At 62.4% G+C, this 11,629-nt stretch overlaps 2 protein-coding genes across 2 annotated transcripts; one reads left to right on the forward strand and one right to left on the reverse strand.

The window, feature by feature from the left end:
* Positions 1-21: 21 nt before the first annotated feature.
* IFT46 (intraflagellar transport 46) lies at positions 22-4,400 on the reverse strand. The gene is given in 10 exon segments (XM_086766004.1): positions 22-457; positions 899-984; positions 1,265-1,325; positions 1,602-1,668; positions 1,811-1,932; positions 2,337-2,465; positions 2,872-2,965; positions 3,076-3,432; positions 3,629-3,765; positions 3,840-4,400. Coding segments are annotated over 10 exon segments (1,710 nt in total). The 3' UTR covers positions 22-361.
* Positions 4,367-10,521, forward strand: ARCN1 (archain 1 coat protein complex I subunit delta). The gene is made up of 10 exons (XM_086766216.1): positions 4,367-4,401; positions 5,474-5,737; positions 5,857-6,036; positions 6,280-6,485; positions 7,043-7,204; positions 7,914-8,079; positions 9,203-9,350; positions 9,654-9,762; positions 9,925-10,129; positions 10,375-10,521. Exons 1-10 carry the CDS (start codon positions 4,399-4,401, stop codon positions 10,462-10,464), a joined length of 1,533 nt encoding a protein of 510 aa, XP_086622342.1. The 5' UTR covers positions 4,367-4,398; the 3' UTR covers positions 10,465-10,521.
* Positions 10,522-11,629: the final 1,108 nt, after the last annotated feature.

The raw sequence follows: 11,629 nt of genomic DNA on the forward strand, positions 1-11,629 counted from the left end.
CAGATGGGGCAGATCCAAGCGTTGTGTCTCAGCGCAGAATTTATTCCCGCTCGCTGCAGCGCTTGCAGCGTGCGCTCGAGGCGCCTCGGCTCTGCAGCGACCCAGCACAGGGAGCCTGGCACTGGAAAGAGCCAGTTTAACGCTCAGCTCCCTGGGGACAGGTCAAAAACAGAGTGAGTGGGCAGCTTCTGCAGAAAATGTGATGAGTAACGTCCTACTGCACGAACGCGCAACGGCTCAGCAGCCTCTACAAAACCAGGGAGCTTCTGAAACGAGGTGCGCTGCCACACGGGCTGCTTTGGTCAAAGCTCCGTGTCCAGCGGCAGGCGGGATCCAGGAGACGAGGGTTTAGTGTGACACTTCAGGTAAAGCTTAACACTTCCGCGTCTGCGGCCTGCGAAGGGGGGTTGGACGGCGGGCTCCTGCCCTTCTCCCCGTCAGCCAGGGGCTTGAAATGCTACAGGGGGAAGAACGCGTTAGCGCGATGAGCTGACTCGTTAATTAGAGTACGCGTCTGCCTCTGAAAGCGCGAGCCACTTCTGCTCGGCACGAGCTGTGCGCTCGGCGGGCAGCTGGAGCCACGCGGCAGCCCCTGGGCTTTCAGACCCCGCTCTGCCGGCACGCGGCATCATCACCCCGACTGTGGCGGGAAAAGCGTGCTGGGCGCGTGCTGGCCCGCTAACCGAAGCGGCACCCCAGCCTCGCGGCACATCACAGGCTCCTCCCGCAACGCTGAGGCACTAGGGACACGAGCAGCTTAGGAAAAGGTTTTTGGCTCCCCTTTATCGTGGTCTCCCAGCCCTTCACAAACGCTCCCAGTGCAGCAAAGCCAAACGTAAGGGGAGCAGCTTTGCAGTGCTTCCGGCTGGGCGAGCGGCGCCGGCCTGGAGTCGCGTACCTGCGAGTTCTTGAACTCCGAGTAGAGGGAGAAGAGGAGGTGCAGCGGCTGGATCCGGCTCTTGTACACGGGGATGTCCAGAACGGCTACAAGCGAGAGCGGAAGCACGTGAGCACGCCTGGGCTGCCCCGCCCTGCGTGGGGTGCTGTGAGTAAAGGCTGAGCACCCCCCCGCCCCCGATTACTCGGGCCTCCCGCTCATCAGAGACCGCAGGCGCCTGCGGCACGAGAGCCTGCTTCCTGCTGAAGGCAGCACAGAACGATCTTGACTAGTCAGGGCTGAGCCTGCACCAAGAGGTCTGCCCCAAATGAGACGGCGCCAGGCCAGCACCAGGCTGGTGCCCTCAGCGCGGCCCCTCCCGCTCACCACATATCATGTCGATGTATTCGGCCAGGTCGCAGCTCATCTCCGCAGTCGGGAGGCCCACCTGGAACAGAGGGGGCGGTCAGCTCCGCTCCGGCACAGCAAGAGCGCGAGAGCACGCGCTGATCGCAGGCCGAGCGCCGAGGCCAACTGGGCAGCAGCCGGGAATTCAGGCGCTGGGCTGCTCCTCCACCTTCTGGCGAGGGAGAAACGGTAAGGAGGAGCAGAAACGGGCCGGGCTGCGGGCAGGGAGCTCAAAACAGAGCGGGAACCCAGCGTTCATGGAAGAGGTTTCCAACACCACGCACTGAGCCAACCGCTTACCGCTCGGACAACGTACCTTTCCCAGGAGCTCCTCAAATTCCGGTGACCATTCCTGCATGAGGGTCTCGATGTCGGGCATTGGCCTGCCAGGGAAGAAAAGAACCCGAACTTCAGGATTCCAACTGGAAGGGCTGCCTGCTGCCCGGCCGCGGAAAAGGGGGCAGCCTGCGTCCTGGGCAGCTGAGAGCGAGCTGCAGGAGGCCGTGTGAGGCCGTAACGGCCCACCTGGTGTAATGCACCGTGGCAGGAGGTTTGCAGCGGTGCAGCTCGCTGATGCTTTCAATCCAGCTGTCAATGGCTTTGGGGTTCTTCTCCGCGTTCTCCAAACTCTTCACTTTTATCTGCTGCTAAAAGCGGAAATGTAAACCTGGAAAGACTTTGCGGTGTTCTGGGGCCTGTTTCCAAACCCTGCGTTCGCTCCTGATCAACGCTGCATTTTCTCTTTCCTAGCTGCGCTATCCCGAGGGATTTCTGCGGCAGAAGATCAGCTGGGAAACAACACGCCAGGCAAAACCGGGAAGCAACAGCCCAAAGGAAGCAGAGCCCCACCTGAAGGACACAGATCCAAAGCCTGCAGCAAGGCTTGGACCCACTGCAGTTTAAACCTATCGGTTAAAGGAAAAGGTTTGCTTTTTCTGCTTTTAACGCCCAGCTCTCCGTTGTGCCACGACCCTGTAGTCACACAGAGACAAAAGAGTAAAATGCAAAGGTTTTGCTGCAGCAAAGTGCGAGCTCTCTCTCCGCGACTCACCGTGACGTTGTGCTGCTTGGAGTTCTCCGTCAGCCACAGGGAGAGCACGGTGGGATCCGACTGCTTGGTCGACGGCTCGTCCAGGACCAGCAGGCCCAGGTTATCAGGCTTGCCGTCGGGACGGGGAACCTGCAGCGAAACAGGGACCCTGTTTGGTGCGGGAGTCCAGCACAGGGGGCACGGGGCTGTTTTGTACAGAGTGCTTCAAAAATCCAACCCTGAAAGGAAGCGGTAGGCGTGCTCTCTTGAATCGGAGTTGTTAGGGCAGCGCTACCCGAAAAGCACAAGGTGTTGTGTTGGACAAGCTCAAGGGCGGCCCTCGCCCCCCCCATGACGTGCTCCTGCTGCTTGAGAGGGACTGAACCACCGGGTGTAGTTTCCCAGCTCCCCAGAGCGTTACCTCCAGCAGCGCAGGGCGGGGCTACGCACCGCTGCGGGACAGACCGGCCACCTCGGGGCCGTACGGCCCGAGCGACGCCGCGTTCCACTTCGGCTCGTGCGGCACGAGGTACGGAGAAGCCTGAGGCAAACGTACCTTTAGGAAGGCGTCGATGTCTCCAACGGCAGGAATAAAGTCTGGAATAAAGGGCTGCAGTTTGTGCTCGATCTCTATTGTTTTGGGAGTGTACCTGGAAAAAAGGCCACCACCGCGCGGGTGACTGCGGACTGTCCTGCAAAACTTGCCGCAATAATCGGCACAAAGGAGAGCCAAGAGCAGGCTGAAACCCCTTCAGCTCACCTCTTGATGTACTCAAAGAGTTCTTTGATTTCAGAGGATACGGGCAGGTAGTCGTAGTCGGCCAGATTGACGTCGCTGAAGAAAGGAAGAGAAATGCAGGCGAAGATTAACGCGGGGTAGGCTCTGTTTAGGCAGAAACTGGGACCCAGCTGTGCAAGACAGTCACGGAGGGAGCTGAAGCACAAGGTGGGCTCGCACACAAGCGCCACCACCGGGCCACGTTTGGCCTTGGGCACCCCAGCCACAAAAAGCACTTGAGTGACGGGCAGTTGCTTGTGGTGGCGAAGACGTGTGTGGGGCGCCCAAGGGTGGGGAAGGGATCGCACGCAGGCGGGGGGTAGGACACGAACGAGGGCGCTGGGTGAGGGCGTGGGAGCTGAAAACAGTGCAGGAGGAGGAGGGTTATGGGGGGACGAAGGATGTGTTTGAGCTGATCCTTCTCTGCCTCGAGCACCCACCGGCTGGAGCCCAGAGCGGAGGCTGGCAGGCGCCTTCGCCTGGCACCGCGGGGTCCAAGGAGCCTCTGGCTCCTCCGGCCGGCAGCGCCGCTTACCCCTCCAGAGCAGCCCCGGGCTCCTCCGAGTCGTCCTCCGAGTCGCTTTCGGAGGAATCCTCCTCCGAGTCGTCATCGTCGTCCTCCTCATCCTCGCTGACGGCGGCGGCGGGGGCCGAGCGGGCCGCCGCCTCCTCCTGCCCGGGAGGGACCGGGCCTCAGCGGGCGGCCTCGCCCTCCCCGCGCCGCCCGCCGCCGGCCCCGCGCCTACCTTGCCGCCGCTGCCCTCCTCGTCGCTGCTGCGATCGCCCGGCCGGCGGCAGCCCCGGGGGCGGCCCGCGCCCCCCGCCCGCGGCGAGCGGGTCCCGGCCGGCGCCCCCGCCTCCTCGGCCTCCGGCAGGTCCAGGCTCTCGTCGTAGGGCTGGTTCTCCACCAGGCGGGTCTAGGCGGAGGGGCGCGGTGAGGCGGGGGGGCGGCCCGGTGCGGTGCGGCCCGGCCCGGCCCGGCCCGCCGCGCTCACCTCCAGCGCCCGCCGCTCCGCCATGCCGCCCCCCCCCGCTCCCGCCCCGCCGCCGTCGCCATGGCGACGCGCCCGCCTCGCTCGCTCCTGGCCGGCCAGAGCGGCCCGGCCTCTGCGGCGCCCCCTGGCGGACGGGGTGGGGTGTGCCGCCCGCGGGTCCTCCGCCCCGCCCCGCCCCGCCCCGCCCCGCGCGCCGTGCGTGACGCCGCTTCCGGCTGGGGACGTGGCTCGGCGCCGCCATCTTGTGGGGCTGCCCGAGGGGACGCGGAGCGCGGAGGGAGCGAGCGCGGAGCCCGGCGCCGCCGCCGCCATGGTAAGGGCCCGCCCGCGGCCTGCCGCTCGCCGCCGCGGGGCAGAGCGGGGCTTGCGGGAGCTGCCCGTGCGGCCCCGGCCCTTCCCCGCCACGCCCGGTAGGCCCGCCGCTCGCCCAGGCCCGGGCGCAGGCCGGCCCGGGGGCCTGGCGGGGCAGAGCCGAGCGCCGCGGCCGGTTCTGCCGCGGCCCGGGGAGCCGGGGTGGGGACCGACAGCCCTCGGCGGGCGGCAGGGGCGCAGGCCCGCCGCGCACGGCGGCGGAGCTCCAGGGAGAGCCCGGCCCTCTTAGCGCGGTGCCCACCGTCGGCCTGGGGCCGAGCCGGGGCCTGAAACCGCTCTGCGTTTGCGAGTTTCTGCCGCCTGCCCCCTTGTTAGACAGCCGTTAGTAACTGCGGCTGGGGTTTGAAAGGCCCCAGGTGCAGAAACTGCCTCATCCCGACAGCGTTCATTAAAAGCTGATCTGCGGGAGAGAAACGCGAGGAGGAAGTCTCGGTAGTCTGAGAGGATGAGAAAGTGCGGGCTGGCAGCTGCCTTACTGCCCGTTTATTGTTGGTGCGATAACGTCTCCAAAATGCCCAGGAGAGTCAGCAGCGGGCTGTGACGAACACAGCTGCCGGTGTTTTATTAACCTGGCTTTGCCGAAAACGTGGCACTGGGGAGCAGTGTCACATTTTACAGCGTTCCTGTGTTTAGCTGGGAGCTGGAGCCTCCCGTAAAGCATGGGGGGGGGGGTTATCGCATCCGCGTGTGGAGGAATGGGCTGATTTGCCCCGACCGCTCGGCTGGAGCACTGGGAGCTCTGGTTCAGGGCAGCACAGGAACAGAAAGTGGACTGGAGCGAGAGACAAGCAGAGGTGGATCTGCTGGTATCGTAGTTCAGCTTGTTGTGCGGGTCACAGAAAAACACGTAAACCGCGGTTGAGGAGGATCAGCTGACCGGGCGGTACGCATGAAGGTGAAACGTGGTCGGGAGCGATCCTTTCCTTGAGCGAGTCGTTGCCGTTGCCTTGCCGGGCTCGCCGAGGCTGCGTGGTGCCGCAGACCCGGCGAACCGGTGCTCGCCTTCTCCACAGGTGCTGTTGGCAGCAGCCGTGTGCACAAAGGCGGGGAAGGCCATCGTCTCCCGGCAGTTCGTGGAGATGACCCGGACCCGCATCGAGGGGCTCCTGGCGGCCTTCCCGAAGCTGATGAACACAGGGAAGCAGCACACGTTTGTGGAAACGGAGAGCGTGCGCTACGTCTATCAGCCGATGGAGAAGCTCTACATGGTGCTGATCACCACCAAGAACAGCAACATCCTGGAAGACCTGGAAACACTCCGACTCTTCTCCAGAGTGGTAAGGGTCTGTCGCGTGACGCAGGGTTCTATAAGCATTTTAGCACGGAAAAACAAATCACGGCCAGACTTCATCTCCGTGCGAATGCTCCTTTGAAATGTTTTTCCCTCCCTGCCTAGATCCCTGAGTACTGTCGAGCTCTGGAGGAGAACGAGATCTCCGAGCACTGCTTCGACCTGATTTTTGCCTTTGATGAAATTGTTGCCCTGGGCTACCGCGAGAACGTAAACCTGGCACAGATTCGGACCTTCACCGAGATGGACTCGCACGAGGAAAAGGTGTTCCGGGCTGTCCGAGAGGTGAGCGGGAGCAGCTGCGAGCCTGCTGCGGCGGCGTGCCCCGTCTGGGAGACGCTGGGGTTTTATACAAAGCTGTCACTCCGCCTGGACAGGGGTCGTAACGCTATTTACCCTTTCTGTACACTGAATGCCCAGCTCGTCTCCTCCTCCTTCAGAAGGGATTTACGAGCAGCTGCGCTCGGTTCCTGCGCGGAGTAAGGTTGAGACTGCAAAGCTCTATCGCCCTCTTGTCTTTTGCTTCAGACTCAGGAACGCGAGGCAAAAGCTGAGATGCGCCGTAAAGCCAAGGAACTGCAGCAGGCCAGGAGGGACGCGGAGAGACAGGGCAAGAAGGCGCCCGGTTTCGGCGGCTTTGGTAGCTCGGCCGTGTCTGGGGGCACGACGGCAGCGATGATCACAGAGACCATCATTGAGACGGAGAAGCCCAAAGTGGCTCCGGCGCCTGCCAGGTGGGTGTGCAGCAGGGAGGGCACGTTCCTGTGCCGAAACCAGGCGCCCCGCGTCAAGGAGCTCGAAGGCGGGTTCTTGGTCTGCACAGCCCTGCCGTGACCCTACGGGTGGAGAGCGTCGGGCCTTTGTAAAGCCTCTCCCTCAGCTTTGCCGGTCGGCGTGTGGTGATCGCCAGGGCTTTGGTCTGGGTGCTTGTAGGCCGGCGTGCGTCGCGTACGCTTGAGACCCCCCTTTATTACTGAGGATTATGATTATTTGTGCTGTGGGGCACAGTAGCATCCCAGAGCCTTTCTGGAGTCTTTGATGGGCAGTGGGCTTCTCGTGTAGCCTGAGAAAAAGAGGTTCCAGCTACTGGCCGTACTGGGAGAATCCAGATCGAGATTAAACCTTGGCACCCTACGCGTGAGCTCGTCAGTTGCGTGCGCCTTCTCCCCGCAAAGTGCTGCAGAGGTGACCGTTGCCGTTGGGATAGTCTGGTTGCAGCACTTGCAATAACCAAGGAGGGAGGAACCTGTTGCCCCGAGCTGACTTGGGGATTCTTCTGCCTTTTGTTCAGGCCTTCGGGTCCCAGTAAAGCCTTGAAACTGGGCGCTAAGGGCAAGGAGGTGGACAACTTTGTGGACAAGCTGAAATCGGAAGGAGAGAATATCATGACTTCCGTGGGCAAGCGCTCTACGGAAGCAGCCAAAGTTCTCGCTCCTCCTGTCAACGTGGAGAGGTAGGTGTTGCCCTCGCTTTGAAAACAGTCTTCTCGGAGCTCTCTCCGCAGTGTGCATGCTGCTTCGTGGAAAAAAAAGCGTTGTTGCTTTTTAGGAACAGGCTTTTTCCTGCCGTTCGGGTCCTGCGTGCTCACTCGGCGTGTTAGTTTTAAAAGACGGGGGGCAGAGTCTTGGAAAACACAGCAGCACAAAGGCAGCTGGCTGATTTGATGAGGGGTCACCTTAACTGAAACGCTTTAGCTGAGGCTGGGCGTTTTCCTGAGCCTTTTTCCCCGTGCTCTGCCTTCAGGAGAGTTCAAACGGCTGCTGCTCTCCCTGCTCCCCCGACACGAAGGGTTCCTGCCGTGTTGCGGCTTGGGAGGGAAGCGGTCACAGTTTGTTTTACAGGCAGCAGTTCAGAACGTCGTAGTGCCCCGAGCCACGCCGCTGTGCGCAGAGGGGTTTTGGGCGAACAGCGCATCGAGTGCTGCGGCACTGCTGTGTACGTGGGCTTCCCGCCCCGCCAGGCTCGTTTCGTGGAGCCGCCTTCCCCGGGTGAACAGCTCTAAGTGCCGTTGGAGCAGCGTTAGCATCCGCTGTGCCGTCCGTGCTGTTCCGGTCGGGGCCGCCGCGCTCTTGGGAGCACCTGCCCGTTACACGTAGCCTGGGCGTGCCTGTTAGACGCCAAGCCTGGGGCTTGACATGCCTGCTTTTTCTCTCTCTGTCTAGCGTCCACATGAAAATAGAGGAGAAAATTTCCCTGACTTGTGGCCGTGACGGAGGGTTGCAGAACATGGAGCTGCACGGCATGATCATGCTGCACATTTCCGATGAGAAGTTTGCGCGGATTCGCCTGCACGTAGAAAATGAAGACAAGAGGGGAGTGCAGCTACAGGTAAAGCCTGTTCAGCGCGTGCCCTGTGCTGTTGGGTGTGCTTTTGCTGCTCGCCGGGACGAGCGGGTGGAAGTACTTGAGCCTGTTACTGCCCTGTGCTCTTGTCCGAGCCTTCTCGGCGAGCACGCTGGAGGTGGGAGCAGTCACTGCAGACGTTACCGCAGCATAAATGCAGGGCCAGCTCATGTCCAAAAGAGTGAAGTTCACTTGAGAAGCCCGGTGTCGTGCGCTTGTCTTCCTGCCCTCCGAGCCTTGTCTGTCCGGTAACGCGCGCTGGCGTGCTGTCTGATCGCACTTGGACTTTGCCGCCGCCTGATGCGGCACTTGGCGCTTGTTTGCGTGATGTGAGCTGTCGTCGTTGGGCGGAAGCGTTGGAATTAAGTTGCTGTGCCAGCGAGGCGTTGATTTATTACCCGGAAAGCCGTTTCTTCTCGGGGTTGCTTGTGTCCTGCCAGTGCTGTCTCCAGGACCGTTCCTGGAGCCGGAGCCCGTGATCGCAGTGGCGACAGACGCTCAGAAGGGCCTTACAGTGCGTCCTCCCCTCTCTCCCTCTCTGCGGGACCCCACTGAGCCCTGGAGATGGTGCTGCTTTGAGAGGCTCCTTTGCTCCCTCCTGCTCTCCGAGAGCTTTTCCGTGCCGGGCTGGCTGCAGCTCTGGGTGTTTCTGATCAGATACGTTTACAGATGTGCACATTCGGGTTGCTGAGGGAAGCTTCCTGGTGTTTTGTGTTTTCGGGGTGTTCTTCCCAGCGGCATCGCTGGGTGTTTTTTTCCTCAAGGGAATCGGCCGTTACGGGCTTTCAGGATGGTCTTTGCGATTTTACGAGTTGTTAAAGTTGTTCTCTACATTGCCGGCCCAGGCTGTGCCTCGCTAGGGTCTGTGGCGCGCCGGCAAGTAAAAATCGTGCTGTGGAGTTTCTCTGGGGAGACCGGCATTTTCTGGAAGGAATCCTGCTTTGATTGACAGATGTGCTCCAGCTGGGCTTCTGAGCAAACCAGACAGGTCTTCTGTCGGGGAAAACGCTCCAGGCCGCGTGGGGCGGCCTCCTTGGGACCCGCGTTGCCTCCTACAGTTCTCTCCCTAGGCTGAGGGTCACAGCCTGGGCGTACGTTCCCCTTTCAGACGCACCCCAACGTGGACAAGAAGCTCTTCACTGCGGAGTCGCAGATCGGTTTGAAGAACCCCGAGAAGTCATTCCCTATTAACAGCGACGTGGGCGTGCTGAAGTGGAGGCTGCAGACCACGGAGGAGTCCTTCATCCCACTGACGAGTGAGTGCCGGTGCGCGTCTGGGGGCTTGGGCGCGAGAGGCTGGTCCTCAGCCCTGTGCGGCCGGCCTGGAGCCCGCCCGGAGCACGGCGCCTTGGGAGGGGCCGGAGCTTCCGCGTCTCTTCCGTCGGATAGCACCTGTTGTTCTCGGCGGAGTCCGTTTTCTGAAACGCCCGTGAAGAAAACAAAAAGCTTTCCTTCAAGTCGGGATTTCTTTGCTGCGCTCCTTGAGGCGCGTGGTCTTTTGATGCCGGTTCCACGTAGACGGGCTGTACGGTTCACCGTGCTCTTCTCTGTGCCCCCAGTTAACTGCTGGCCATCGGAAAGCGGGAGCAGCTGCGACGTTAACATTGAGTACGAGCTGCAGGAGGAGAGCCTGGAGCTGAACGATGTGATCATCACCATTCCCTTGCCGTAAGTAGCGCTCCTTGTCCGGGGGCGCTGGCGGGCGCCGTCCTGGATCCCGGCGCTTCCTTTCCCTCGCTGGTTTGCAGTCTGGCTGCGCGGGCGGGCTCGACAGGCGCGTTCTCAGCTCTGCGCAGGTCAGCTGCTGCAGCTTCTCGTTGCCTGCCCCAGGTCTGGCGTCGGCGCCCCAGTGATCGGGGAGATTGACGGCGAGTATCGCCACGACAGCCGGAGAAATCTCCTGGAGTGGTGCCTGCCGGTGATCGATGCCAAAAACAAGAGTGGCAGCCTGGAGTTCAGCATAGCAGGGCAGCCAAATGACTTCTTCCCGGTGCAAGTCTCCTTCATCTCCAAAAAGAACTATTGCAACATACAGGTACGCGGCTGCCGTGCTGCGCGGGCGCGGCGTCGCGCTGGCCTCTTTGCGGCTGCCTCGGTCGCCTGCCGGCTGAGAGCGGCCGTGCCGCCGTGCCCGGGCCCTGCTGTCCCGCTCGGCGAGGGCATCGGGCTGACGTTAGCCAGGTTCGCGAGCGCCGGGAGGCGGCTGTGGCAACTTCAGCCGCGTCGCTGCGCTGGGGAGCGGCGGCGGTGCTGAACTAACTGTACCTGTTGTCCCCGCAGGTTACCAAAGTGACCCAGGTGGACGGGAACAGCCCCGTAAGGTTTTCCACTGAAACCACCTTCCTGGTGGACAAGTACGAAATCCTGTAATGCCAGCCGTGGGGAACCGCAAAGGAAGAAATTTTTAAATTTAAAAAAAAAAAAAGAGGCCGAAGTTTATTCTGAATGTTGGGAACACCGCAGCCCCTCTCTGCTCGGACGCGTGGCTCTGCCATCTGCAGCGTTCCTGGGTCACAGACACTTTTGGCAGAGAATTGACGTGCTCGTGGGGGGAAAGGCTGCAGATTTCTTTGGCAGATTTTTTACCGGCCAGCAGAAAAGCAAGATCTCCGCAGAGGACCTGCCTTTGCCACGTCCCCTTCTCCCCTGAAGATGACCGTCCCAGAGCCCGCCAGACATCGTTCTCCTCCTTTCTGAAGCGTCACGCCCCGCTCCGTTGTTGGTGCTGCCCTTTCAGTTTCTCCTCGGCCTTCGGCTCTCGTTTCCGTTGATGAAAGCAGGCATTAAGAAAACACGCGCGGGGGCACCTCGCTTCTCCGGGCCCTGGAAGCTGGCCTCGCTTTCCGGGGCGGGGGGTGCGGGTGGGGCAGAAGAGGAGGGTCCTTTTGTCCCACCCGGTCACTGCTGCCTCTCCAGCCCCGCTGCATGGCCACGGCCCTCCGCCTGGGCTCGCCTCTCCGGCTCGGAGAGGGACCCGAGGCGGCGCAGGCTGCGGGTGCCGCGGGGAGAGCGTGCGGGAGCCGCTGTGCCGGGCCTGGGCTCGCTCCGTGCGGCGGCTGGGCTGGGCCGGGCGCGGTTGAATCGGGGCAGAGCCAGCTGCGCCTCCCCGCCGCGGAGGACCAGGGCTTTGTCCGCCTTGGGCGAGCGGCCTGTGCCTCGCGCCTGTCCCAGACCAGCGCGCTCTTGGGGCGCTTGGTGATGGAGGAGAAGGAAACGCTGGTTTACAGAAAAGGGGGGGGCTGACCCGCTTTGAGCAGCACCCCGGCGCGTTCCTCACAAGCGTGGTTTCCCTCCCCTCAGAGCTGTGCTCCCCCCGGAACTCGCCTCACCTGCGTGACTGGGGGCAGCTGCGCGGGCTGCCGGGGCAGCAGAGAGGAAGCGGATGCCCCCAAACCAGCTGTGCCGTGCTCCCGAGAGCCCGTCGGCGCAGCGTTACGGCTCCCGCCGCGTCCTCTGCCAAGGAAGTTTGCGGTCTCTCCTCCGTCAGCAGCGCCCGAGCGGAAACGGGCGCTGGCGGGAGTGCGAGACCCGTTCC

Source organism: Chlamydotis macqueenii, chromosome 24 (genome assembly GCF_036417535.1).
Source record: "Chlamydotis macqueenii isolate bChlMac1 chromosome 24, bChlMac1.mat, whole genome shotgun sequence".
Taxonomy (NCBI): Eukaryota; Metazoa; Chordata; class Aves; order Otidiformes; family Otididae; genus Chlamydotis; species Chlamydotis macqueenii.

Bases quoted from the DNA above. Each gene is read 5' to 3' on its own strand.
- ARCN1 (XM_086766216.1), top strand. The intron at 5,738-5,856 runs GTAAGGGTCTGT...CTCCCTGCCTAG, and splicing joins TCCGACTCTTCTCCAGAGTG to ATCCCTGAGTACTGTCGAGC. The intron at 9,351-9,653 runs GTGAGTGCCGGT...CTGTGCCCCCAG, and splicing joins GTCCTTCATCCCACTGACGA to TTAACTGCTGGCCATCGGAA.